This window comes from Boleophthalmus pectinirostris, unplaced genomic scaffold (genome assembly GCF_026225935.1).
Source record: "Boleophthalmus pectinirostris isolate CB_2022bp ecotype Guang Dong unplaced genomic scaffold, ASM2622593v1 HiC_scaffold_7, whole genome shotgun sequence".
In the NCBI taxonomy this organism is placed as follows: Eukaryota; Metazoa; Chordata; class Actinopteri; order Gobiiformes; family Gobiidae; genus Boleophthalmus; species Boleophthalmus pectinirostris.
In genome coordinates this window covers 41,792,892-41,820,189 of record NW_026571473.1, presented here as the reverse complement: position 1 = coordinate 41,820,189, position 27,298 = coordinate 41,792,892, and the positions used below count along the sequence as shown (strand labels likewise).

Genomic DNA, 27,298 nt, shown 5'->3' with positions numbered 1-27,298 from the left:
GCACAATTATACACACACACAACGCACAATTATACACACACACACACAACGCACAATTATACACACACACACACACACACACACACACACATTATACACACACACAACACACACACACACAACACACACACACAGCACAATTACACACACACACACACAACGCACAATTATACACACACACACACACGCACAATTATAACACACACACACACACACACACACAACACACAATTATACACACACACACACAACGCACAATTATACACACACACACACACACACACACACACACACACAACGCACAATTACACACACAACGCACAATTACACACACACAACGCACAATCATATACACACACACACACAACACAATTATACACACACACACCACAACGCACAATTAACACACACACACACACACAATTAAACACGCACAACACACACACACACAACACACAACACACACCACACACACACACAACGCACAATTATACACACACACAACACACAATTATACACACACACACACACACACGCACAACAACACACAACACACAACACACACACACACACACACAACGCACAATCACACACACACACAACGCACAATTATCCACACAAACATACAATCACACAAAACGCACAATAATATACACACACAGAACGCACAAACACACACAATCACACACAGAGACACACACATAAATGTGCAGGTTTTATAGTATCTTTACAAGTGTCTATGGTAATATCTGTAGTAGTAGTACTGCAGTAGTAGTAGTACTGCAGTAGTAGTAGTACTGCAGTAGTAGTAGTACTGCAGTAGCGCCTGTGGTATTTGTGATATTTGGTCTCGGTCAAACAGAAGTAAACAACAAGGTCAAAACTTCCAGTGAATTCATCTGATATAAAAGTGTATTGAACAGATACATATGTACTCGAGTTTATCAAACTGTTCACCTTTTTTCTGTTCCATTTTTGGTTCTAAAGTTCCATCCGTTTTAAACAGACCATGAATGAAACATGGAACAAAAATTATCTTTGAACTGTTGATAAAGGGACATGATTAAAAAAAAAAAAGTATTTAAAATGATAAAAATGTTCTTGGAAGGACTGACATTTTATAGAAATAGTTTCTTTCATTTTGAAGTAATATTAAAGTATTCAGAAGAAAAAAGTGACAAATGATGTAAAATCCTGCACCTTCTACTTGTTTGTACAATTTTCCCTCCGTTACCATGACCTTTCTTAATAAAAAATCTCATGAGTCAAAAAGTCAGAGGTTTTTCAACCTAATCTTGTACCATATGGTAGAAAACTATATGAAGCAAATATTCAAACCAGTTTGTTAAGGATATGGAAGTGAGAACCAAGAGTTATCACTGTTTGGATTTATTGACCAAAAAGTGCTGCATATTTCATTCCCTCTGTTACCGACATGAGTTTTTACATTTTTTGTCTTGAACTTGAAAGAATCTCACAGGTTTAACTTGACCCTGTTGGAGTGTAACTCTTTCCTACATTCTGATACTTTACTTATTTTAATAGTTCCTCTAGTTTCTGAATAAGAGACATTTGAATGTCCAAAATCTGACCGTTTCCTCCGTTAACACTTGACCAGACCCAATGTATCTGTAGTAGTAGTAGTAGTATTTGTAGTACCTTGCTCGTGCCTCTTCCAGAGCGTTGGCAGGTGTCTTGGCAGGTGCGCTCCTGGCGGGGATACTGGGCGTGGCGTGACGTGGAGTTTTGGGCGTGCTCGGGGTCACCTGAGGTCACACAGGACACACACAGACGGGGTCAGGGGTCACAACTGATTAGTCTCCATGGGAAAACTGGGGCGACACCACAGACTCGTCACATGAAGGAGAGAGACGTAGTGCTCAGGTTCATCAACACACTCAGACTCTGGGTGAACGTGAACGTGAACGTGAACGTGAACGTGAACGTGAACATGAACTCTGTCTGTGTCTGTGTTGATGAAGTGTTGTGTCGCTGGGGTTTGAGTTTATCGTTTATCGTTATTTGAATAGATCCATGGTTTATATCGTCTGTTGAGGTTTGAGATGTTTCTTCTCGTCGTTTGTGTTTCTCTGTGTTTGACCCACGTGTCTGTTGAGACGTGTCACCCCGAATTCACACCAGGAGCTGCAGCGGCGCTTAACGTAGGTGGAGCTGCGCGTACGCGTCAATTTCAAAGTTTCATTTCACACCAGAGTCAGAGCTGCTCCTGCTGCAGCTGCACATCTTCACTGTTTTCACACGTCACATTTTGTATTTGCTTTTTATCATTTATTTTATGTTAAAGTGTATTAAGTTAGAACGTGTATTAAGTGTTTGTGAATTAAGTACAACTGCAATGCATTTGTGTTTAATGAGGTTTAAATCTATTAACACGCACATTAAACACCTCAGTTTTTTTTCTTTAATAAGGTAAAATCACGTATAATTAACAAACATTATGAGTGTGATTAAAATCTTATGTCCATCCAGGTAATAACGCCGATACGTTTATATGTGGATACAGAGTCCTGCACCGATGGATACGGGCAAATAGTCCCTGAAACGGGCGAGTTTTAACGTTCTGGAATTTTAAGGGCGGGTCAGGACTAAGTCAGGACTAATTCAGGTCTAAACCAGGTCTAAACCATCACTAAATCCGGTCTAAACCAGGTCTAAACCAGGTCTAATCTTGGAGAGAGAGATAGCGAACCCTGAGCCCCGCGGAGCAGGTGTCCGAAAAGCCCGACGGCTGCACGTACCTCTTCTCCGAGCTCTGCACCGGTCCTTTCGCCCGCGGACACTTCGGCAGTGAGTCCTGGTTTAGTCCTGGTTTAGTCCTGGTTTAGTCCTGGTTTAGTCCTGGTTTAGTCCTGGTTTAGTCCTGGTTTAGTCCTGAGTCCCTGTAGAATTGGTGTCTGACATCGTAAATCACGTGCGCGTTGTTTACGTTGTTGTCTTGACTTTGGTTAAATTATTTTGAAAGGGCATCAGAAGTTTATTTTGATACTGTGTGTTTATTTCCTGTCTTTCTCCTGCTAAAAACCTTGGAGACGCGTCGTTGACGATGCAAAATTGGAACTCCAACCTCTGGAGCAGCGTCAGCGTCAGACGCTCGTTGGACGTGTGAGACTCTGTCGGTGTTCCACTGTCAGACCGGTTCAAGTGGAGTTGAACAGAGCGTCTGCTGCTCGTGTGCTGAGCTGCTGCACTTATGCGCCGTGCAGCTTTGGTGTGAATTGGGGGTAACACTCACCAGTGTTGATTCGACATTGTGACATGTTTTGTCTCTCGGTGATGAACTGTTTTGTTGCAGCTTCATGTTAAACTGCACAGACAGTGGTGTTTTCAGACCAGACGCACGTCCACTGTGTCGATAAACTCACACACGATGGTTCAAACCTCATTCCACTTGTTAAACAAGACGAGTCAGAGCCACAGAAACTTCTAACATTTAGTCTCTGGGAGCGACAGAGAGCGAGGAAAACAAACAAGCTGCAAATAGAATTTATCGCGGCCGGAAAAGTGATTGAGCTCGTTAAACGTTATGGTACGATTAATTGATTTACTGATTATGGTGACAGGCCCAGGCTCCACGTCCAAACCTCCAGACTTTGTCCCTTTAACAAAGACAATATTTAAAAAAGATTCAACAGATTCTTTTAGTTGTGAGAGTTTTGGAGGAGACCTGTGACACACGAGACTCGCCCTGATATCGGCGAGTATCGGTATCAGCTCACAGCCGCAGTATCGATATCGGTGTTGGAAATGAGAAGTTGGACGAGTGCGTCAGAAACACCCAGAGAAACAACCACAGCAGGACTCATCTGTTTAAAGTCACAGTGTGGAATATTCTAGACACACACATGTCTCCATGGAAACGAGCGAGAGGCAAAGTCCCCACTGGAAAAGTTACAGAGTGAAGCTTTAATCTGACACAAACAAACCCCGGGGTCTGACCTTGCGGGGGGTTTTTCGGGGCGTCCTGGAGCAGGTTCTCACAGCAGATCGAGGAGTCGTGACGTTTCCTCTTCGTCCTCTCCTCATCTCCTCCTCCTCCTCCTCCTCTTCATCGCTCTGCTCCTCCTCCTGAGGGACAAACTCCTCCCCCGAGTCTGACTCCAGATCCAACGTCATCCTGAAAGAGAAAAAACGGGACTGAACCAGGAACAAACCAGGGTCTGAAACCGGGACCGGACCAGGACCAGGAGCAGGACTCACATCTGCGTCTTGATTCTGGAGGACACTCTTTGGGCAGATTTCCTCTTGGAGCTTCGAGGAGCGACGGGAAACATCGGAGAATTCTCATTATCCACCTCAGGCCTGAAACAAACACGACACAGTTAATACTCCTCCTCTTCCTCCATCTCCTTCTCTTCCTTCTTCTCCTCTCCTCTTCTCTCTTTCTCCTCTTCCTCCTCCCTTCCTTCTCCTCTCTCCCGCTTCCTCATCCGCTCTCCCTCTTCCTCCTCTCTCCCTCTTCCTCTCCTCTCCTCCTCTCTCCTCCTCCTCTCTTCCTCTTCTTCTTCTTCTGTCTGAGTGTGACTCACAGGACGGCGAGCGCAGGTTCCTTCAGAGTTTTTGCGTCTCGTTTTCTGGATGGAGTCGTCGTTCTGTTTCACACAAAAAGGAAACGTGACATTGTGATTTAAACAGAACAAACTCCGTGTCCCAGAATGCCGAGCGCCGCAGGACTCACCTGACCTGCCCGCGGGGGGCGCCGCTCCTCCCGGGCGTGTGTTTACTCGGAGTCTTCACGGACTGAGGTAACTCCGCCTCCTCAGAGTCCGCCTGCTCCGGACTGTGCTCCGACCCTCGCCTGAACGGACAAGACCACAAAGGGTTAGACCGAGACCTGGACCTGGACCTGGACCAGGACCAAGACCAAGACCAGGACCGAGACCGAGACCTTCGCCTGAACGGACAGGACCGCAAAGGGTTAGACCGAGACCTGGACCAAGACCAGGACCGAGACCAAGACCCTCGCCTGAACGGACAGGACCGCAAAGGGTTAGACCGAGACCTGGACCTGGACCGAGACCCTCGCCTGAACGGACAGGACCACACCGGGTTAAACCGAGACCTGGACAGGTGCGTCCACGCGTCTCTACAGTCGTTCATGTATTGTCCAAGTCAACACTGATTCGTTGCAGTTCTAATTCAGATACTACAGCTGTAAATATCTGCCAATATCTGCCAATACCCAATACCCGATACTGACCGATACCAGAGCAGAGACTGAACAGGGTTTATTTCCTCTAAACCAAAATCACAACTTTCTTCAGTTTTTATATTTGAATATTTAGGAGTCTGAGTCTGAACGTTCAAAAGAATCTGAAAGAGTCTGAAGCTCAACCTGAAAACTGGGGCTGGGATCATTAAGAAGTCACCGATACGATACATACCTCGATACATAGGCCACGATACGATACATCTTGATACAGTGCACTTTCGATTCAATACGATATATTTCAAATTGAGTCGACGCCGTTCATTAAAAATAAAGTCTAAATCATGACTGTGATACTGAAAGTCTTTGTTAAACCACTTCTTCTGAAACTCAACCATTTTAATCATCAAAACTGTAGCTCTGGAACTAAAGAATTTAGTAAAATACATTTAAAAAAATACTCTTGGCGATATATCGATACAATAGCCCATGATATTGATACTGTATCATCACATTAAGCGATACGATATATCGATATTTTGATATTTTTGCACACCCCTACTGAAAACTGCACAACAAACAAAACTGACCTGTTATAACTACTACTACTACTACAGTACTACTACTACAGTACTACAGTACTACTACTACTACTACAACTACTACAACTACTACTACAGTACTACTACTACTACTGTTAGTGTTGGTATGAAACAGTGACCTGGTGGAGGAGGGCGACTCATCGTGGGGCAGAGACATGCGTTTGACCTTCACACAGGGCAACTTCATCTTCATCTCCTCCTCCTCCTCCTCCTCTTCCTCCAGGGGGGCGGGGCGGCGCCGTGGGGTCACAGAGGTCACAGGGGTCACAGGTCGTGGTGGGGACAGAGTCTGGACTCCCTCAGTCTGAAGGTCCTCGGCCAAAAGCTCATCCAGCTCAGACTCCAGACGCCCGTCCTCTGGAGCTGACACACAACAGACACTTTAAAAACACAGAGGAGCCTCAAGACGGCAGAGAACCACAGAGAACCACAGAGAACCACAGAGAACACCACCAGAGAACAACCACCAGAGAACAACACCAGAGAACAACACCAGAGAACAACACCAGAGAACAACACCAGAGAACAACACCAGAGAACAACACCAGAGAACAACACCAGAGAACAACACCAGAGAACCAGAGAGAACCCCACCAGAGACAGAAGTGAACCTGAAAGAGCCCCTCTCTCACCAAACAGTTGGAGCTTCTTGCGCACGCCGGGCGTCCTCGCCGCAGAGCTCCGCCTCCTGGCGCTCAAACTCTTGGACGCAGACATCTTATTGGCCGAGTGCAGCGACTCCGCCTCCTGAGCGCGGCGTTTGGCGGCGCTCGCGGTCACGCCGGACGACGCCCTCTTCAGCACATTGGGGTCCGGCGTGGGCAGACGGCGCCGCGCCGGGGGGGCGGGGCCGTTGGGAGAGGAGGGAGGGGCCGGAGAGGAGGAGGCGGAGTCGGGGGAGCAGAGGGCGGAGCCAGGGGGCGTGCGCAGAGAGGACGGAGGGAGGGGGGAGGGGGGCAGGGAGGCGGCTCGGGGAGAGGGAGAGCGCTCCGCCTCAGACAACACTCTGAAAGAACGAGACGTCCACGACAACTTCACGAAGAACGTGTCTGCGTCTGCGGCGCCCGCGGGGAAGGGGGCGGAGCCTTGCACCTGCACCACCTGAGACACAAGACTAAGGTTAGACCAGACCACGGACTGGAGACCGGAGACCGGAGACCGGAGACCGGAGACCGGAGACCGGAGACCCGAGACCCGAGACCCGAGACCCGAGACCCGAGACCCGAGACCGGGCTGGGACCAGCAGGCTTCCCTCTTTTTCACTGACAAAATGTCCCAACTTTTCCATGACTTTTTCCTGACTACAGTGAATGTTCCATGACTTTCCATGACTTTCCAGCACCTCCATGTGTAGAACTGATCAGAGTTTTAGTGTAAATCTGAAACATTAAATCTTTCTTCTCACCTTCTGGTTTGTGATTCTAGTTTTGAAAGTTCTAAATCCTGTCAGTTTATTTATTTATTAGACGTTCAGAAATCATCAGAACAAACTCATGAGAACTGAACACAACCCTGGAGCTGTGGGAAAGACAGACTCAAATCCCAGGACTTTTCCAGGCCTGGAAAATGACCTTTAGAGTGTCTGACCTTGGCGAGTCTCAGGATGGACTCGGCGCTGACCTCGTTGTCACAGTTGGTTCCTTCATAATAAAAGACCTCGTTGGGGTGCGGCTCTCGTCCCAGCAGCTTCAGTTTGTTCAGAGGAATCTCAGACACGCGCACGAACCACTGCACCAGGACCTTCTTCTCCCTCCCGACCTCTGAAGACACAAACCAAACACGAGACGGACGAGTCCTCAGACACAAATCACTCCAAACACAACTTCAGACGGTCAGAAAGGAGAAACTACTAGAACATGGAGAAACATCTGAGGAAAGACGACTAGAACATGGAGAAACATCTGAGGAGAAACATCTGAGGAGAAACGACCAGAACATGGAGAAACATCTGAGGAAAGACGACTAGAACATGGAGAAATATCTGAGGAGAAACAAGTAGAACATGGAGAAACATCTGAGGAGAAACAAGTAGAACATGGAGAAACATCTGAGGAGAAACGACTAGAACACAGAGAAACATCTGAGGAGAAACATCTGAGAAGAAACATCTGAGAAGAAACATCTGAGAAGAAACATCTGAGAAGAAACATCTGAGAAGAGAAAAATCTGAGAAGAAACATCTGAGAAGAAACATCTGAGGAGAAACATCTGAGGAGAAACATCTGAGGAGAAACGACTAGAACATGGAGAAACATCTGAGGAGAAACGACCAGAACATGGAGAAACATCTGAGGAAAGACGACTAGAACATGGAGAAACATCTGAAGAGAAACGACTAGAACACAGAGAAACATCTGAGGAGAAACATCTGAGAAGAAACATCTGAGGAGAAACATCTGAGGAGAAACGACTAGAACATGGAGAAACATCTGAGGAGAAACATCTCTGGTTTAAAGACGACACAGCCTCAGAAGGAGTGTGCAGTTCTGACACAGCCCTGTTCAGAACTCTGACAGGTGCGACAGGTGCGACAGGTGTGACAGGGGGACTGACCGTCTTCCAGGAGCTTGAGGACTTTGGCCACGTACGGATGGTCCTCATCGTGTCCTTCGATCAGAATGTGCTGCCCCACGGAGACGTGCGTGACCCTGGGGAGACCCTCCACCCGGATCGACAGACCCCTGGAGACGCCGCGTCAACAACACAAGAACATCAGAACGTCATCAAGAACATCAGAACGTCATCAAGAACACAAGAACATCATCAAGAACACAAGAACATCAGAACGTCAGAACATCATCAAGAACACAAGAACATCAGATCATCATCAAGAACATCAGAACGTCATCAAGAACACAAGAACATCATCAAGAACACAAGAACATCAGAACATCAGAACGTCATCAAGAACACAAGAACATCATCAAGAACACAAGAACATCAGAACGTCAGAACGTCATCAAGAACACAAGAACATCATCAAGAACACAAGAACATCAGAACATCATCAAGAACACAAGAACATCATCAAGAACACAAGAACATCAGATCATCATCAAGAACATCAGAACGTCATCAAGAACACAAGAACATCAGAACGTCAGAACATCAGAACATAACCGAGGAGGAACTGGAGCTAAACCTGTGGGACTGTGGGCGTTTCAGTCATGTCCAGTGTGAATAATGTGGCTGTAACTTTTGAACAGAGACATCCACACAGTGAACCCCGTCAGTGAGCACGCTAACCCTAACCCTAACCCCACGATCAATAAATAAATACATTAATAAATAAATAAATACATAAATGTTGTTCCAGTTTCAAACAAGAAATGTCTGAGGCAGAGGTGGGACCAAGTCCACGTTTTGATAGTTCGAGTCCAAGTCGAGTCCAAGTCGAGTCCAAGTCGTCTGCTGTGAACTTCAAGTCATTTCAAGTGTTTAAACCAAGTCCCAGTATATTTATATTTGAGAACATTAGAGTTGGACAAATGCAGTTTTTCTTTTTTAAATATCCTGACAAGAGCAGACATGTCAAACTCAGGCCCGGGGGCCAAATTTGGCCCAGAATATAATTATATTTGTCCCTCAAGATCATATCAAATCTGTATCAGAGCTGCCGCCGCACACAGACCGACTCTAGAGACACGATTTATTTAAAATGTTATTATTTTATTTTCTCTTTGTTCTGGATTCAATGTTTAAGCAAAACTATTATTTAACTTTAATTTGAATAAGAAAAGGTTTAACATTACACATCTCAAAAAAGAGAAAACCTGCAGATGTTGTTGAAATGTTTCAATAAATATTTAGTTTTGCCCTTTGGCCTCGGTGAGTTTGAGTTTGACTCGTCTGTGTCAGACTGAATCATCACGGTCAGAACAAAACAAACTCAAGTCAAGTCCCAAGTCACAGGCCTCAAGTCCCGAGTCAAGTCCCAAGTCACTGACCTCAAGTCCCGAGTCAAGTCCCAAGTCTTGGTCCATTCTATCAAGTCAAGTCTCAAGTCCGAAAAACAGTGACTCAAGTCTGACTCGAGTCCAAGTCACGACCTGTAAGTCCCAGCTCTGGTCCCAGGTTTTACTGCTGTGATCCCTGCCAACAGTAAAGAAACAAAAACTGACTTTTGTTTGAGTAAAATACAGAAAATCTGATTAAAAACGAACAAAACATGAAGAAAATGTGACGATAATGACTCATGTTGGTTCTGTTCGTCTCTGCAGAACAGTTCGGTTCTTTAACCTCACACTCGCTTCATTATTTTATTATTACGAACCGCCACAAACCGGGCACGTCTCTGTGGTGTGTTTTTTAGTTTTTGCGCAGATGTGCGGTACTTGCCCGTATTCGTGCGTCCGGAGTTTGCGGTCGAACCCGAGCGGCCTCCCGGTCCACTCGACCCACCGGCGCGGTCTGAGCCGGGACGAGAACTTCATCATAAAAACCCCAAAAACAGACCAAAAACAGACCAAAAAACAGCCCAGACACACGGGGAGGGACCCGGGAGCAGCGCAGACACACGGCCCCACGCTTTTCACGGACTGAAACACAAAAATCCGCCCGGAAAAAAACAAAAAGAAAAGATTAAAAACCCAAAGTGAACAAACTGAACAAACACCACGAAGCACCGAGGGTTTCCCGCGGTACGAACGTCACTTCCGTTTAACCCGCGGACCAATCACAGCGAAGGACACAGATGACGCAGCAGCGCTTCTAAAATAACGATAAAATCATTAAAATAATGATAAAATGATGATAAAAACTATTAAAATAACGATAAAACAAATAAAATAATTATAAAACAATAAATATTCACTCTTCAAACCAATAAACGCGGCATTATGAAAAAAAATTATGATAATAATAAAAAGTATAATTATAAAAATGAAGTCTTTTAAAAATATTTATTAGAACATAAACATACAAACTCTTGTAGTGGACAAGTAAACACGCCAGGGGGCGTCCCAAAATAAAAATATATCGTTCTATGTCAAACACAAAATAAATACATTATATTTTCACCTGGAGCATTTTCCTGGCATCAGGAGGGAGATGTTTGAGGTGTTTGAGGTGTTTGAGGTGTTTTAGTAGATTTCCAATTTTCAGTGTGGTCAGGAAGCAATAATACAATTTAAACTCGTTCATAAAAAAAGGAGAGTTTATTTCGGCTCCATTTGCTGCAATTAATATAATATTGTGCCTAAAGCAAAACAATATTTATAGCCATTTCTGTAGAAGAATCCAAATTGTCCATAAAATTAAACGTGAGAAGTCTTAGATGTGAGGATTTTCACTTTAGATTTAGCTCGTTTCTGATGTTTGACCTGAACACCTGAGAGGACATGCAAAAAACGAATCATCTTCTCCTGAATTATATAAAAAAAAAAATACAAAATTCAACCTCAAATGTAAATCTTCTTTTAAGAAACAGGCCCGCAGAGTAGATATTGTTTATCATTTAAAAATGAGTCTGCTTCACTTTTGGATAAATCGGTAACTTAACTAATTTAGAGTTTGTTTTCATTTTCGTACACTGATTATTAGAGCTGGGCATGTTCTTAAAAGAAGTTCTATGAAAGTCATTGTACATTTGTTTTGTCTCACACCCAAATAAAAATGACAACAACTTTTATATCTGAGGGACGAAAAGCTCAAAAAGTGTTTTCCTAAATATGTGAACTTCCCTTGGACTTTATGGACTCTACTCTCCTCGTTGTCATTGTTTTTCTCTTCCTAAATGCACTTTTTTAATGTCGTTTTATTATTATTGTTTAGTATTTTTGTTACTGTATAATATCTCGTGTTTCTGTTCCGTCATTTCGACATTTAACTCCTGACGATGTTTGTTGGATCACGTTTATGCATCCAACTGTGTGTAATAAATTAATACATTAATAAAATAAATAAATAAAAAAGATTATGAGGATGCAATAATACAAATACAATCAACACACACACACAAAAAAATAAATAAATAAAAATAAAAAATGATCTGAGACGAGGCGTTTCCGGTTCCGGCGGAAGTCGGCAGCAGCGGCGCACGGGCTGCTGTTTTTGTGCTAAAGCTAAAGGTTTAATTGACACAAATTTCAGTTTTGTTTTGTGTTTTTTTTTGTTGGTGTAAAATGGCGAACAGAACCGTGAAGGACGCGAACAGCATCCACGGCACAAACCCGCAGTACCTGGTGGAGAAGATCATCCGGACGCGCATTTACGAGTCCAAATACTGGAAAGAAGAATGCTTCGGTTTGACCGGTAAATACTAACGGCGGCTCACGGCGGCTAACGGCGGCTCATTCAGAACCAGAACCAGGACCGCCCGGGATCAGGTTCCGGGTTCTGTTCGGCTGAAGTGGTCCAGCAGATTTATACAAAACCACTGATTTTCCCACAGTTTTATAAAAGAAATGTCCCAGTGTCCCTGTTTTGGACCAACCAGGACTAAACTAAGACTAAACCAGGTCTACATCAGGTCTTAACTAGGACTCTAGACCAGGGGTCGGCAACCCAAAATGTTCAAAGAGCCATATTGGCCCAAAAAAACAAAACCCAGACCTGCCTGGAGCCCTATATATATATATATATATATATATATATATATATATATATATATATATATATATATATATATATATATATATATATATATATATATATATATATATATATATATATATATATATTATATATATATATAAGCCTCATATGAAGGCGACACAGGCTGTCAGTATGTGAGCTGTATAAACCCACTATTAAAATGACTAAGTCAACTACAAATACAACATGAACATTCATGATCCACAAACCCTCTGTGACCCTCTCACACTCGCTGCTCCGTCTGTAGACACTGAAATCAGGTGGTTCGTGTTTATTCCTTTGTCATTTAGGCCTCGTTTACACGTACACAGGGATTTTTAAAAACAGAGACATTTCCCTTCGTTTGTTCACATCATTTACATGTTAATTCGCCTCTGAAAACGAATCTTTCTAAAAACTCCGGCTGGAGTGGAGATTTTGGAAAACTCCAGTTTCACGTTTGTGTGTAAACTGAGATAAACAGAGTTTTAGGAGCCGACGCGCTGAAAGTGCCACCGACGTTTACCTGTTGCTATGACGACGATGATGGAAGTATTCAGAGCAGCAGTCGCATTTCTTCTGATCGTGCAGGAGCACTCAGAAAACAGCAGCATGGAGAACTTTGTACACAACATCAGCCCGGAGCAGAAGCTCTGAGCTCAGCAGCAGAAACACACAGGAGCAGCTCCTCGAAACGGGGCTGAGGGTCCAGTGTTGGTCAGATGGTCCAGAGGCTTCGTCCTTCATGTCCTGGTTCCAGACGGAGATGAAGTAAGACCAGCACAAAGAACTGGGTCCAAGTGCTTCAGTACCGTCATCTGTGCACTGGTTCCGTGCGAGAAAAGTGAGAATGTTCTGTGGACCACAGGTCCGGCTGCTCTGGTCCTCCACGCTCGACCGCGGCTGGTTCTGAGGTGGAGCAGCATCCGGACAGAAGCGTGAATCCGGTTTGGTTCGTTATGTTGTTCTGAGCGTCCGGCTGCGCATGTGTTTTTTTGTTTTTGTTGGGGGGAAAGTTCTTCTCAGGTAGAGGTGGACACCACCCCCTGCTTCAGCTCATCTATTTAATTTTTCATGTGTTTCATTCACACACAGCTGATGGATCAGATCCATGAGCAGATGAACGAGGGTTTTACCCCTAAACAAACCAGATTAAAACAACAACAACAAAAATAATTCCTTTTCCATTTTCACTCATTTTTGAAAAAGCTCCAGGGAGCCACTAGGGGAGAGCTAAAGAGCCACATGTGGCTCTGGAGCCGACCCCTGGACTAGACGTTAATCTGGTGGTGTTTGTTTTGTTGATGCCGTTGTTGTAGAACCTGGAGCGTCACTTTGACACTTCCTTCGTAGTTTCTTCTCTGACCTCTGACCTCTGACCGTACTTGACTTCCTCTGGTTTTTAGTGGAGCTGGTGGTGGACGAGGTCATAGAGCTGAAGTTTGTGATGTTCTCTGGTGTTTTTAGCGGAGCTGGTGGTGGACAAGGCCATGGAGCTGAAGTTCGTGGGCGGAGTGTTTGGAGGAAACATCAAACCGACGCCGTTTCTGTGTCTGACGCTGAAGATGCTGCAGATCCAACCAGAGAAAGACATCATCGTGGAGTTCATCAAGAACGAGGACTTCAAGTGAGGACTGGGGACTGGACTGGGGTCTGGACCGGGGACTGGACTGGGGTCTGGACTGGGAAAGGACTGGGACCTGGACCGGGGACTGGACCTGGGTCTGGACCTGGGTCTGGACCGGGGACTGGACCGGGGACTGGACCGGGGACTGGACCTGGACTGGACGGGGACTGGACCTGGGACTGGACCTGGGACTAGACTGCAATACACTTCAAATACATTTCAAATGTGCAATACATTTAAACACACACGGTACATTTCAAATGTGTCGTACATTGAAACTCGTGTAATTCTCTCAAATGTTTTTAACAATAAGTCACTACAGGAGAGTTTCATTGTTGACAAAAGTGCGTTGCATGCTGGGAATTATTTTGGTCAGCGGCAAGAAACACTAATTGAACATGACGGACGGAGTGAGAAAGAACGTAAAGGGTATTGATCCCGGTTATTTCTCCACTCTAACAGCAGAGGACCCAAGACCATTTGACCACAAATTGGTCATAAACATCGACGGACGACAAATCACCCTTTTCAACCCCGACAGAGCCTGGACCAAATAAAATTTCTGGTCTGAATCACCAACTACCTGGAGAAATATTCACTTGGGCGACATCCACAATGACTTGGTGGAAACTCCTGGGCCATTCACAGCAGAAAAGATGAAAACCTCCAAGAGTCTGGATGTGTTGTTGAACTTGTTGAGTCCACGGTTTGTTAGGATCTTCTACGTTTGCTCTGCGGATGTTTGAAAGTCGTTTAATTCACCGTCAGCGGTTCGTTTCACTCAGAATACGAAAAAGACATTTTCCTTCTTCCGTGCTTCTATTTGTGCGTCCGATAATGCAGCAGGAATTTACCATTATCGAGGAGAAATACAGGAGGTTACACACTGTGTTTGACGCTACCGTGTTTCTGCCTCCGACCAGAATATTTCCCAGCAGCAACGCGGACTTTTAATAACAACGACATCAGCTCAAACTCGACTATAGTCATTAAAGGTTGTATAGAGGATTTTCCAAGGAACGAGAAATCCAGCGACTGTTTGTCCTTTTTCAAATGTTGCTCCTGCGTGAAACCACCCCCCCTCCCCTACAGCTCCTACGTAGAAACACCTCCTCCCGCCTCCTCCTTACGCCACAAACAGGTTTGTTTACAGCCGGTGCTGCACATGACTTGTAAACAACTAACTACAGTGTTGGTTAGGCAAGACGGAGAAGTGAGGAGCAGGGAGAAGAACGGAGCCAGGATAGAGGATAGAGGATAGAGGAGAGGGGAGAGGGGAGAGAGGAGAGGAGAGGGAGAGAGGGAGAGAGAGGAGAGAGGAGAGAGGAGAGAGAGAGAGGAGAGGGAGAGGGGAGAGGGGAGAGAGGAGAGAGGAGAGAGGAGAGAGGAGAGAGGGGAGAGAGAGAGAGAGAGAGGAGAGAGGAGAGAGAGGAGAGGGAGAGAGAGAGGGAGAGGGAGGGGAGAGGGAGAGGGAGAGAGGAGAGAGGAGAGAGGAGAGGGGAGAGGGGAGAGGGGAGAGAGGAGAGGGGAGCGGTGCGTGGAGATTCACTGCGAATGAAGCTACTACTACAACATGCAGCAGCAAGTGGACTCTTTCTTTGCCTTGAAAATGACGTTTTCAGACACAGGATATCACATTCATGTCCTGAAAAACGTTTGTGTCGCTCTTGGAAATAAAGTACGTTTTCATAATAAGCAGAAGTTTTCTGTCCAGGAGTAATTTGTGGACCAGTGGTTCAGTCTTTAGACCCTGCGTCTGCTTCAGTCGCACCATCGCTGGAATGAATCTCCAAGAATCACCTTAGTTTGTCTTCGCTGCTTTTCCCCTTGTCTTCTTCTTTCAGCGACCTCAAAAACGGACTTTCTTTTGCGGCGAACTGCTCCTGGATTCTTGTCGCCATCGCAACAAACTTTGTGCGAACTGCGAGGAAGATATAGGTCAAAAAAGCCGCTAAGAACTGTTGCGTTGGTGGAGTAAACAGCGTCTGTGCGGCTTGCATCTGTGGACTGCATGACAGTCGTACGTAAACCACGTACCGGCGGCGCAGACAAGTCAGTTACACTAGAAACGTAGGGAGTTTGATTGACAGCCTGTCAGCTCACAGATAACGAGGCAGTGTCGTTATCTATTGGCAAATGTTTAGCCCCAACACGTCCAGAGTTGATGAACTTTTTATTCTCTTTTTTTGGTCATCATAATTACAAGGCGACTGCATCTATAATCTATCACTGACAATTTGAAACAAAAAAAATCCTCCATACAACCTTTAACATGATAGACCAAAGAACTGGACTCAAACTAAACCCTCTGACCCCCCCTGACCTCTGACCCCTGACCCCTGTGCTCAGGTACGTGCGTCTGCTCGGGGCCATGTACATGCGTCTGACTGGAACAGCGGTCGACTGTTACAAGTATCTGGAGCCGCTCTACAACGACTACCGCAAAATCAAGACCCAGAACCGCAACGGAGGTCAGTGCCAGCCCCGCCACGAGGACTCGTAGTGTTCGTAGTATTCGTAGTATTCGTAGTATTCGTAGTATTCGTAGTACCCGTAGTATTTGTTGCAGTACCGGTGTGGTGTGTTGCAGAGTTCGAGCTGATGCACGTGGACGAGTTCATCGACGAGCTGCTTCACGCCGAGAGAGTCTGTGACATCATCCTCCCCCGACTCCAGGTCTGACCCGACTATGACCACGTACACCTCAACAACTCCAGTCCTGGTTTAGTCCTGGTTTAGTCCAGTTTTAGTCCTGGTTCAGTTCTGGTTTAGTCCGGTTAGTTTAGTCCTGGTTCAGTTCTGGTTCAGTCCTGGTTTAGTCCTGGTTCAGTTCTGGTTTAGCCATGGTTTAGTCCAGTTTTAGTCCTGGTTTAGTCCAGTTTCAGTTCTGGTTGAGTTCTGGTTCAGTTCTGGTTTAGCCCTGGTTTAGTCCAGTTTTAGTCCTGGTTGAGTTCTGGTTCTGTGGTGCAGAAGCGTCAGGTTCTGGAGGAGGCTGAGATGTTGGAGCCGAGGGTCAGCGCTCTGGAGGAAGATCTGGACGAAGTGGAGAGCAGCGAAGAAGAGGAGGACCCAGACGAGAAGGTGCTGCCCCTGTCACCGCTCTGCCCCTGTCACTGCTCTGCCCCTGTCACCGCTCTGCCCCTGCTCTGCCCCTGTCACCGCTCTGCCCCTGTCACCGCTCTGCCCCTGTCACCGCTCTGCCGCTGTCTGCCCCTGTCACCGCTCTGTCACCGCTCTCTGCCCCTGTCACCGCTCTGCTCCTGTCACCGCTGCTCACCGCTCTGCCCCTGTCACCGCTCTGCCCCTGTCACCGCTCTGCTCCTGACAGTTGTTTTTGGTTCAGATGGAGCGGGTGGCGAGCCCTGAGCCTCATCGCCGTGGTTACAGAGACAGTGATCGTCCTCGCAGGTCGCCGTCGCCGAGATACCGCCGCAGCCGCTCGGAGGTACATACACCTCCAACACTCCTCCACCAACACTCCTCCACCAACACTCCTCCTCCAACACTCCTCCACCAACACTCCTCCTCCTCCTCCAACACTCCTCCACCAACACTCCTCCACCAACACTCCTCCTCCAACACTCCTCCAACTCCTCCACCAACACTCCTCCTCCAACACTCCTCCAACACTCCTCCTCCAACACTCCTCCTCCTCCTCCTCCAACACTCCTCTCCAGTGTTGTTTTAGTCAGAGTGATTCTAAGAGTCCTAACCGAGTGTTGTTTTGCAGGAGGAGTCGATCTCCAAAGAGACGCAGGTGAGTTTTTGTCCAACATCTGTCTCTGTTTCACTCCAGACCTGCTGCACTCTGAGGCAGAACAGACCGCGTACGAGCCGCCGCCGCCGCCGCCGCCGCCGCCTCCACCTCCACCGTGGCGCTCCAAACAGGAAGTGTTGATGGGCGTGGCTGGGCTCCATGGTCTCTGGCTCCAGTTCAGTTTGTGTGTGAAAAGTGTGGCCCCTGAGAATGTTGGCCTGGACCTGCTCCGACTGTGAGTATCACAGCAACCAAAGAGCCAATCAGGAGCGAGGCTGCTGAAGGTAACGCCCCCTCCCGCCCACACCGCTGCTTTGGCAACGCTGTCAATCAAACCTGTTGCTAACGCAGTGGGAGGGGCCTCGAGGAAAAGAAGGAGCAGCACTTACAGAGAGACTGGAGCCGGAGCCCAGTCACGCCCATCAACACTTCCTGTTTGGAGCGCGGCGGCGGTTAGACGCGTCCTCAGACATGTTTTTAGACGCGTCCTCAGACGTGTTTTTAGACGTGTCCTCAGACGTGTTTTTAGACGTGTCCTCAGACGTGTTTTTAGACGTGTCCTCAGACGTGTTTTTAGACGCGTCCTCAGACGTGTTTTTAGACGTGTCCTCAGACGTGTTTTTAGACGTGTCCTCAGACGTGTTTTTAGACGTGTCCTCAGACGTGTTTTTAGAGACGTGTTTTTAGACGCGTCCTCAGACGTGTTTTTAGACGTCCTCAGACGTGTTTTTAGACGCGTCCTCAGACGTGTTTTTAGACGCGTCCTCAGACGTGTTTTTAGACGCGTCCTCAGACGTGTTTTTAGACGTGTCCTCAGACGTGTTTTTAGACGCGTCCTCAGACGTGTTTTTAGACGTGTCCTCAGACGTGTTTTTAGACGTGTCCTCAGACGTGTTTTTAGACGTGTCCTCAGACGTGTTTTTAGACGTGTCCTCAGACGTGTTTTTAGACGTGTCCTCAGACGTGTTTTTAGACGTGTCCAGACGTGTTTTTAGACGTCCTCAGACGTGTTTTTAGACGCGTCCTCAGACGTGTTTTTAGACGTGTCCTCAGACGTGTTTTTAGACGTTGTTTCAGACGTTTTTTAGAACGTGTCCTCAGACGTGTTTTTAGACGCGTCCTCAGACGTGTTTTTAGACATGTCCTCAGACGTGTTTTTAGACGTGTCCTCAGACGTGTTTTTAGACATGTCCTCAGACGTGTTTTTAAACGCGTCCTCAGACATGTTTTTAGACATGTTTTCAGACATGTTTTTAGACATGTCTTCAGACGTGTTTTTAAACGCGTCCTCAGACATGTTTTCAGACATGTTTTTAGACATGTTTTCAGACATGTCCCATCTGTGTTCAGTGTGAAGTGAAGGTCACTCCTGTCGTTGTTTTCAGTCCGTCTCCGCGCAGAGAACGTCACCGAAGCAAAAGCCCCCGACGCCACAGGAGCAGGTCCAGAGACCGAAGACACCGCTCCAAGTCCCCAGGTAAAACCGGACTAAAGGGGGGATCTCTCACGGGGACCGAACCAGGACTGAACCAGGTCTTCTTTTCTGGTCTCTAGGTCATCACAGAAGCCACAGACACAGGAGTCACTCCAAGTCTCCAGAGAGGTGTGTGCTCCTTAAAGCTCCTGTGTCTCCTGTGCTGTCCTCAAAGGGATACAGAGGGGTACAAATGTGAACACATGTGGTCACGTTACAGCCATGTGACTTGGCCTTACATTGTCTCCGTTGTTTGTGTGCCTTGTGGTGTTTATGCTCTTTATTTATTTGGAAACTGTTTGAACCTCAGAGGTCCATTTGTCCTCCTGTATCTGCACCTTTGAGCACAAGAGATTTATCTGACAAACTGAAGTCATGTTCTAATGTTCCTTGTCACAAACAGCTGCAGTTGTGTTTTGTTTTATTCACACGTTTAAGTAACTCTTTATTATATATTATGATATAGCTCCAAACACTCTGTTCCACCTTGTGATGTCATGAAGTGGTAGTTTCCAAGTGCTCAGCTCTTTTTCCCTTTAGTTCAGTCAAAACTCCAGGACTGAAATGATCCAGGTGATTCTAGTGAAGGTGTGTGGAGTTTAAAAACACAGTGGAGCACTTCCTGTATCACCACATGATGACATCACAAGGTGGAACAGAGTGTTTTCAGTTTAAGAGAAGAACTCATGTAAATGAGCAGGTTTGTGTGAATGAAGCAAAACACAACTCCAGGTCTGTGTGAGACCAGGAAACTCTTCTGTGATCTGTTCTAATCTAGAGTCATATGGACCTTTAAACCTCCCCTTTAATCCCGCAGTATTTAACGTTAAATATTCCCTTTAATCCCATTGTATTTAACGTTAAACCTCCCCTTTAATCCCACTGTATTTAACGTTAAACATCCCCTTTAATCCCGCTGTATTTAACGTTAAATATTCCCTTTAATCCCACTGTATTTAACGTTAAACCTCCCCTTTAATCCCGCTGTATTTAACGTTAAACCTCCCCTTTAATCCCACTGTATTTAACGTTAAACATCCCCTTTAATCCCGTTGTATTTAACGTTAAACCTCCCCTTTAATCCCGCTGTATTTAAAGTTAAATATTCCCTTTAATCCCGTTGTATTTAACGTTAAACCTCCCCTTTAATCCCGTTGTATTTAACGTTAAACATCCCCTTTAATCCCGTTGTATTTAACGTTAAACCTCCCCTTTAATCCCGCTGTATTTAACGTTAAATATTCCCTTTAATCCCGCTGTATTTAACGTTAAATATTCCCTTTAATCCCACTGTATTTAATGTTAAACCTCCCCTTTAATCCCGCTGTATTTAACGTTAAACCTCCCCTTTAATCCTGCTGTATTTAACGTTAAACCTCCCCTTTAATCCCGTTGTATTTAACATTAAACATCCCCTTTAATCCGCTGTATTTAACGTTAAATATTCCCTTTAATCCCACTGTATTTAATGTTAAACCTCCCCTTTAATCCTGCTGTATTTAACGTTAAACATTCCCTTTTAACGGACGCTCTATTTAACGTCTTGTGTTATTTTTTATTTCAACAGGAGTTCGAAAAAGAGCCACAAGAAAAGTCGGCGACACGAGTGACGCTGGTTTGTTTTCCCCTCGCCTCACGCTGTTGTATAAAACTTTTTGTACATTTTTATGTTAAGAAAATCATTTCTTTTTATTGGAAGTGTGATATGACTTACATTTGCAAATGAAGGTGAACAACCAACAACTTGGAATAATAAATAATAAACAATTTCATGTCATTTTCAAAGATGATTTTAATGATTTTACACAACACACATTTTGGTAAAATTTTGATCAGTATTTCACATTTTTAAATATGTTTGGATTTGAAATAGACACTTTATAATCTCCACGTCTGTTCCCAGCGCGCTCCCTCTGCTGTCAGCACTTTAGAAACATGTAGAAAGAAAACAGTCCTGAGTCTTTATCCTCCGTGAACTCTGCGCTGACAGAGTCATGTGTTGGACTGAGTCTGAGCGCAGACTGAGTCCGGTCATGGTTCATGGGCTTAAAAACTGCACAGGCGTTTGGAGTTTTATCTGTGAAGAAACTGAATGGACAAAATGAGAACGAGTCGTTTCTGAGGCTCAGAGAGATTTTGGATTTAATGAAACAAGTGTGAGTCAAACAGAAAAACAGAAAACAACTCCAGGCACACAGTGTGACGTGGGTAAAAGCTCAAAGTAAAGATTGTCCTGACATGTTCTTCCAAGTGAAGTGAAGGAGCTTCATGAGTCCTGGAGGTTCTCAAGGAAGAGTTGGAGTCGTCTGCGCAGACGCTCGTCTCTGGGGCTGAGTCTGCGTAAAACTGTGATACTGTTGGTTCTGTAGAAGGAGGGCGAGGGGATCTCTGCCGCCCTCATGTGGTACTCCATGGACTTCACATAATCGTGTCGCTCATGTTTCAGAAACTTGGCGTACTGGTTGAGCACCATCTGTCTGGACACGGGCTCCAGGTCCCGCAGGATCAGGTCCTGGTACAGGCGCTGGGCCTGTGCCAGGCCGCGGTTGGACTTGGCGTAGACGTTTGCTCGGTCCAACTCAGTTCTGAGGCAGGACTCCGGGTACAGAGAGGCCACCTCCCCCAGCAGCTCCGCCGCCTGCTCCATCAGCTCCTGACTCGCACGTTCCCCCTGCTGGTCCAGCTGCCACTTCAGGCACATGGCGAGGGAGGCCTTCAGGTACCGACTGTCGGGACGTTTCCTCAGAGCGGCGTTCGCCAACGCCACGGCCTCGTCCACACGCCCCGCCCTCCTCTGCAGCTCCAGAACACACTTTATATCTCTGAGTAAAGTCTGAGGCTTCTGGAGGAGCTGAGAGGCCAGAGCGGACACCTCTGCCCTCAGCTCCTCCCCTGTGCCCCAGCCCCGCCCCCCTCTGTGGGCGCTCTGCCCCTCTCTGTGGGCGCTCTGCCCCTCTGTGGGCCCTCTGCTGCTCTGCTGCCCGCTCTGCTCCCCTCTGGGCGCTGCTCCCTGTGGGCGCTCTGCCCCCCTCTGTGGGCGCTCTGCTCCCCTCTGTGGGCGCTCTGCTCCCCTCTGTAGGCGCTCTCCTCTCTCTGCACTCGCAGGTTCAGGTACTCCGCCTGCAGCTGCAGGTTCTCTGGGTCCTTGTCCATGGCTCGTTTTATCTTGAGGAGTACCTTCTCATCCACGTCGTCGCTGTGTCTGTGGGCGCTCACGAGGGCCACGGCCTGAGCACTGAGCCACTCCCGTCTGTCCGGCTGCTGCCTCAGAGCCTCGTCCAACAGCTCGGCTGCCAAGAGGTTCTTGTCGTTGTAAAACTCCATCAGACTGAAGGCCTTCTCCGCCAGCACCTCGGGGTGCTCCCCCTCTGTGGGGTACTCTCTCCTGAGCGCCTCCACTCTGCTCAGGTACTCGTGGCTCTGCTCGTGCTCTCCCCTCTCGTGGTGCAGCCAGGCCAGGTCGCTGTAGTTCACCAGGAGCTTGGGGCCCCTGAGGGCCTCTGAGGCCGAGTGCAGGAGGCTGAGGGCCTCTGAGGAGCGCCCCAGTCTGTGCTGGAGGAAGCCCTGCAGGTTGTAGTTTTGCCCCCTCCAGGTGGCGCTCTCTTCGGGGGCGAGGTCCTCCAGTCGGTCCCTGAGGGAGAACAGGATGAAGCGGCTGCGTTTGAGCTCCCAGGTGAAGTGACACTGCAGCTCCTCCAGAGGCTCCATCAGGGAGAAGCTCTGCAGCTCCTCCAGGATGGACTCCAGACTCTGTCTGGTGTGTTTCTGAAGCTCTTTGAGGCTGTTGTCTCTGAAGAAAGAATCGTGGTCGATTTGTGCAGCTTTCTTATGGTATTTGATGGCCTTGTAGACGTCCTGCTTCATGTACTTTAAGTATTTGGCGTAGCGGTTGTAGAGCATCTGAGCCTCTGGAGGCTCCATGTTCCTCTGCAGGAGTCTTCTGTACATCTCCTCAGCTCTGCTTCTCTCGGTCCTACTGTAAAGATCTGCCAGATCTATCTCCTTGACCAGAGGAATGTCTGGGTACAGACCCAGCACCTCCTCATACAGACTTATGGCTCTGTCCAGCAGGCGGCGCTGTGACGCTCCATCTTTTCGGAACAGGACCCTCCACTTGTAGCAGAGTGCGACGCAGTGTTTCACGTAGCGGCTGTCGGGGTGATTGTCCAGCGCCTTCTCCGCCCACTTGATGGCGCCGTTCGGGTGGTTGATGTTTCGGTAAATGCGCAGCACGGCCTTGAGTCCACTGAAGCTGCTGTTGGCTCTGACCATGATCCTGTCCTCCAGCTCAGAGACGTCGTCCAGCACATCGTCCCCACAGCGCTGCCTGAGGCTCAGGTGCAGCACGTGCAGGTACAGGTTCTCCGGGTCGTCCTCGTGGGCCCTCTGCACCCTCTGCAGCAGCTGAGCGTCCGGGGGGTCGGGGTCGTGTTTTTTGGCACTAGCGAGAGCGATGACCTGAGCGCTCCTCCACTCCACGCGCTCTGGCTCCGCCTCCAACGCCGCCTCAAACACATCGACCGCCTCCAGCTTCTGCTGACGCCCGAACTTCATCAGGGTCCAGGCCTTCTCCGCCAGCACCTCGGGGTGCTCCCCCTCTGTGGGGTTCTCTCTCCTGAGCACCTCCACTCTGCTCAGGTACTCCTGGCTCTGCTCGTGCTCTCCCCTCTCGTGGTGCAGCCAGGCCAGGTCGCTGTAGTTCACCAGGAGCTCGGGGCCCCTGAGGGCCTCTGAGGCCGAGCGCAGGAGGCTGAGGGCCTCTGAGGAGCGCCCCAGTCTGTGCTGGAGGAAGCCCTGCAGGTTGTAGTTCTGCCCCCTCCAGGTGGCGCTCTCTTCAGGGACGATGTCCATGAGTTTGTCCCTCACCTGGATCAGTGTCGCACGACTGAAGGTCAGACCCCACGTGAAGTGACACGACAGAGCGTCGAGGGCGGAGCCTGAGGGGCCGTGGGCGGAGCCTGAGGAGCTGTGGGAGAGAGGGGGGGTTCAGTACAGGAAACTCTGGGGTGTAACTAAACATTTGAATGTAAAATAAAATGATGTTTCTTCATGTTGAGAACATGTGTCTTTACTGTGACCGGGCTCCTGGAGGAGGACCTGCTGCTTGGTGTCGGAAAATATTGTATTGTAAATATTGTTCCTTTAATATTCCAAAGTACGGCTTTAACTTTCTATTTTCATGGATTCATGCAGGACAGTGTCTCTTTAAAGCTCTGACACGATAATTTCCACAGACTCCCCCAGAGCTGGAAATGCGAGTCATGTCGTGCCACTTTCGGGCCACTCGGAGCATCGCTTTGCGATACTAATAGTTAAATATAGCCGCAAGCAGCAATGATCGGCCCTCGCGCGTGCTTACGCTGCGCCCCCCATATGCCGCGCCCCGCAAACGCCGCACCTCACACTGACCCTAATAAGCCAAAGCTTAATCCTTACCCTAATCATAATCCTAACCATAGCTCCAACCCTAGCCCTAAAAATCTTAATTTAACCCTGCAAATTTCTAAATTTGGCAAAAAAAATTATCCAAGATGGCGGACTTCCGGTTTGTAAAGGGGCGTGGTCACAATATACATTTTTGTTCTTATTGCCATCATGCATGTGGATACCAAATTTGGTTTGGCTACGCCAACGTTTGTGTAAGGATGTCCCATTGGCAAGGATACAATTTTGGCTTGTTGCCATGGCAACACAATGTAAACTGGGATGTGAGCATCATTGAGTTTTTTAATCGAGACCATGTCACAAATGTGGATACCAAATTTTGTAAAACTGTGACAAAGAAAACCTTATTTTTACATACAAATTTTCCAGGGGGCGCTATTGCACCCATGTTTGTATTTTCTTACATCAATCTGTTCAGGGTTGAGGTGTGAACTCATGATTAAAATTTGAGTGAAATCGGCCAAAGTTTGTGCAAATTATCACTCGTTGAAGTTTGATGGTGAGCCCCAAAAACAAACCTGAAATTTGCCTTGTTGCCACGGCAACACCGTGTGACCTTTTAAAAAGCTTTTAACAACTTTTAAAGTCCCACTTGTCTAGATGATACAGAATGATTCTGTCTGGGTCAAACGCCCAAGGACGAGTTCGTTCAAGTATGAGGACAAGTCGCACCATCAATCCAATATGGCCGACTTCCTGTTGGTTGCCTAGCAACCGTGTAATATACTTTTTTGTTCCTATTCCCATGATGCATCTGTGTACCAAATTTGGTTTGGCTACGCCAAAGTTTTTGTCAGGCCTATTGGCAAGGGCAGATGTTTGGCCTGTCGCCATGGCAACACGACGGGAAATGGCATGGGGTCGTCATTGACTTTTTTGATCAAGACCATGTCATGAATCTGTGTACCAAAGTTTATATGTCTACAACAAAGTAAATGTTTGCACTACCATGCAATTTCCCTAGGGGGCGCTATAGCACCCATCAGAGATTTTCTTATATAAATGTGTTCAGAGTCGGGGTGTCAATCAACGATTCAAATTGGAGTGGAATCGGCCAAAGTTTTGTGCCAGAATTTGTAGATTTTATCAATGGAGAGTTTATGCCATCGCTATGGCAACGCCATAAAAAATATGACATGGGTGTCATTGACTTTTGGATCAGGATGCCAAAAGGGAATTTTGTGCAAAATTTCAGAAATCTTTTGAACAACTATTTGAGAACTAATGATTTTCTTCTATATTAAATTTTGTTTCAATCTATAGGGGGCGCTAATGCACCAAATTCATAATTTTCACATGAAGTCGCTTCAGGGCAGAGAGTTTAACAAATGTTTCAATTTTCATTGAAATCGGAGTTCGTTTGAGCAAATGGGAGCAATTTGTAAATCTCCTAAATTGTGAGCATTTTTTGTTGCTTCACTGCTCAGAGATCGTAAGACGTGTGTGAACAATTTGGATAACTTTTATTGTTCTACGTCTTGAGATGATGTGGACCAAATTTGAGCTCGTTCGGGTGAACGCCCTCGGAGGAGTTCGTAACAGCTTAGCAAACTTTAAGCCAATATTGCTGCCCCCTAGTGGAGCGCACCGTGATGACGTAATAATATTTTTTCCTTGTCTTGACATGATCGACTTCTGTGTCAAATTTCATGATTATACGTGTAAAAAAAATTTTTTTGTGTCATTCGTATTCCCTAATGCATTTTTGAGTCGTTTGGGGCTGACGAGCCATTTTATTTATGTTTGGAAAATGGAAATAGCCAAAACGTAGGGAAGCGCGAGTTTTACCAGATGGAAAAATTTCCAGGACTTTTTATTATTGTTTAGTGGGTGAAAAATGGGTGAGTTGGTTAAGAAAAAAATAAGAAGAAAGAAGAATATTCTGATGCGAAAACAATGTTCCGCTTTTTTTTGGCCGACAAACTATACGTTTTCGGAAACCTCAGGCGCATTGCTACGTGATGGTGAGGGTCCCTGGTCACTACGGGCGAGTCACGTCGCGCCATTCCATTTTTCAGCCACTTGGAGCATCGCTGTGCGAAACTAATAGGCCCTTCACCAGCCTCTGGCGCTCGGGCCTAATAAAAATTAGTGAACGAGTGTGGATTTATAACCAGAACTAGGTCAAGATCAGTAATAAACCAGGTCTAAACCGGGTCTAAACCAGGTCTAAGCCAGAACTAAACCAGGACTAAACCAGAACTAAACCAGAACTAAACCAGGTCTAAACTGGGTGCGGCTTATGTTAAGTGTCTCTTTTCTTCTCACCTCATTATGAAACAGTCTCTCGTGGTTCTGGTCGTTGTTTAAATTCCTCTGTGCTCCAGGTCTCGGGTCCTGGTCTCGGGTCCAGGTCTCGGGTCTGGCTCCGGTTCAGGGCGGGACCGATTGTTAGTTTCGATTTCACTTGGAAACGAAACTCTCATTACTTAGTTCATACAACTTATAAAAAATACATTAAACTAAACATTATTACTTTATTTTTCTGCCCGTTGAAAATCGTTGCACTGTTTTTGTTTTTGTTTGTTGATGACGAAGCTCTTTCACTGCTCTGTCTAAAAATATAAACTCTGTAAATTAATAAATAAAATATTATCATTTTTACTTTGATATATTTTAAAATGTGTAATTATTATTTTTTGTATGTATTATT

General features: G+C 46.6%; 3 protein-coding genes across 4 annotated transcripts in view; 1 reads left to right on the top strand and 2 right to left on the bottom strand.

The window, feature by feature from the left end:
- Positions 1-10,390, bottom strand: part of orc1 (origin recognition complex, subunit 1) — a 21,913-nt gene extending 11,523 nt beyond the window's left edge. Inside the window, exons 1-10 of one of the 2 annotated variants that reach the window (XM_055165315.1) lie at positions 10,108-10,390; positions 8,323-8,450; positions 7,357-7,529; positions 6,402-6,870; positions 5,889-6,132; positions 4,697-4,816; positions 4,548-4,610; positions 4,219-4,320; positions 3,958-4,135; positions 1,660-1,766 (exon numbers count right to left, since the gene is read on the bottom strand). In XM_055165315.1, the coding sequence (XP_055021290.1) occupies positions 1,660-1,766; positions 3,958-4,135; positions 4,219-4,320; positions 4,548-4,610; positions 4,697-4,816; positions 5,889-6,132; positions 6,402-6,870; positions 7,357-7,529; positions 8,323-8,450; positions 10,108-10,205 (1,682 nt within the window). In that variant the 5' untranslated portion in view covers positions 10,206-10,390. The remainder of the gene's footprint in view (positions 1-1,659; positions 1,767-3,957; positions 4,136-4,218; positions 4,321-4,547; positions 4,611-4,696; positions 4,817-5,888; positions 6,133-6,401; positions 6,871-7,356; positions 7,530-8,322; positions 8,451-10,107) is intronic. The other variant, XM_055165314.1, reaches the window with a different exon arrangement.
- Positions 10,391-11,780: 1,390 nt separating this feature from the next.
- On the top strand, positions 11,781-20,977 carry prpf38a (pre-mRNA processing factor 38A). The gene is made up of 10 exons (XM_055165328.1): positions 11,781-12,021; positions 13,810-13,969; positions 16,319-16,440; positions 16,560-16,645; positions 16,940-17,050; positions 17,313-17,414; positions 17,674-17,726; positions 19,112-19,203; positions 19,281-19,329; positions 20,768-20,977. Exons 1-10 carry the CDS (start codon positions 11,892-11,894, stop codon positions 20,808-20,810), a joined length of 948 nt encoding a protein of 315 aa, XP_055021303.1. The 5' UTR covers positions 11,781-11,891; the 3' UTR covers positions 20,811-20,977.
- On the bottom strand, positions 20,968-27,077 carry LOC110165674 (uncharacterized). Its single transcript, XM_055165292.1, has 3 exons — positions 26,914-27,077; positions 22,203-24,166; positions 20,968-22,155 (listed from the first exon to the last, which is right to left on the bottom strand). Exons 1-3 carry the CDS (start codon positions 26,916-26,918, stop codon positions 21,467-21,469), a joined length of 2,658 nt encoding a protein of 885 aa, XP_055021267.1. The 5' UTR covers positions 26,919-27,077; the 3' UTR covers positions 20,968-21,466.
- Positions 27,078-27,298: the final 221 nt, after the last annotated feature.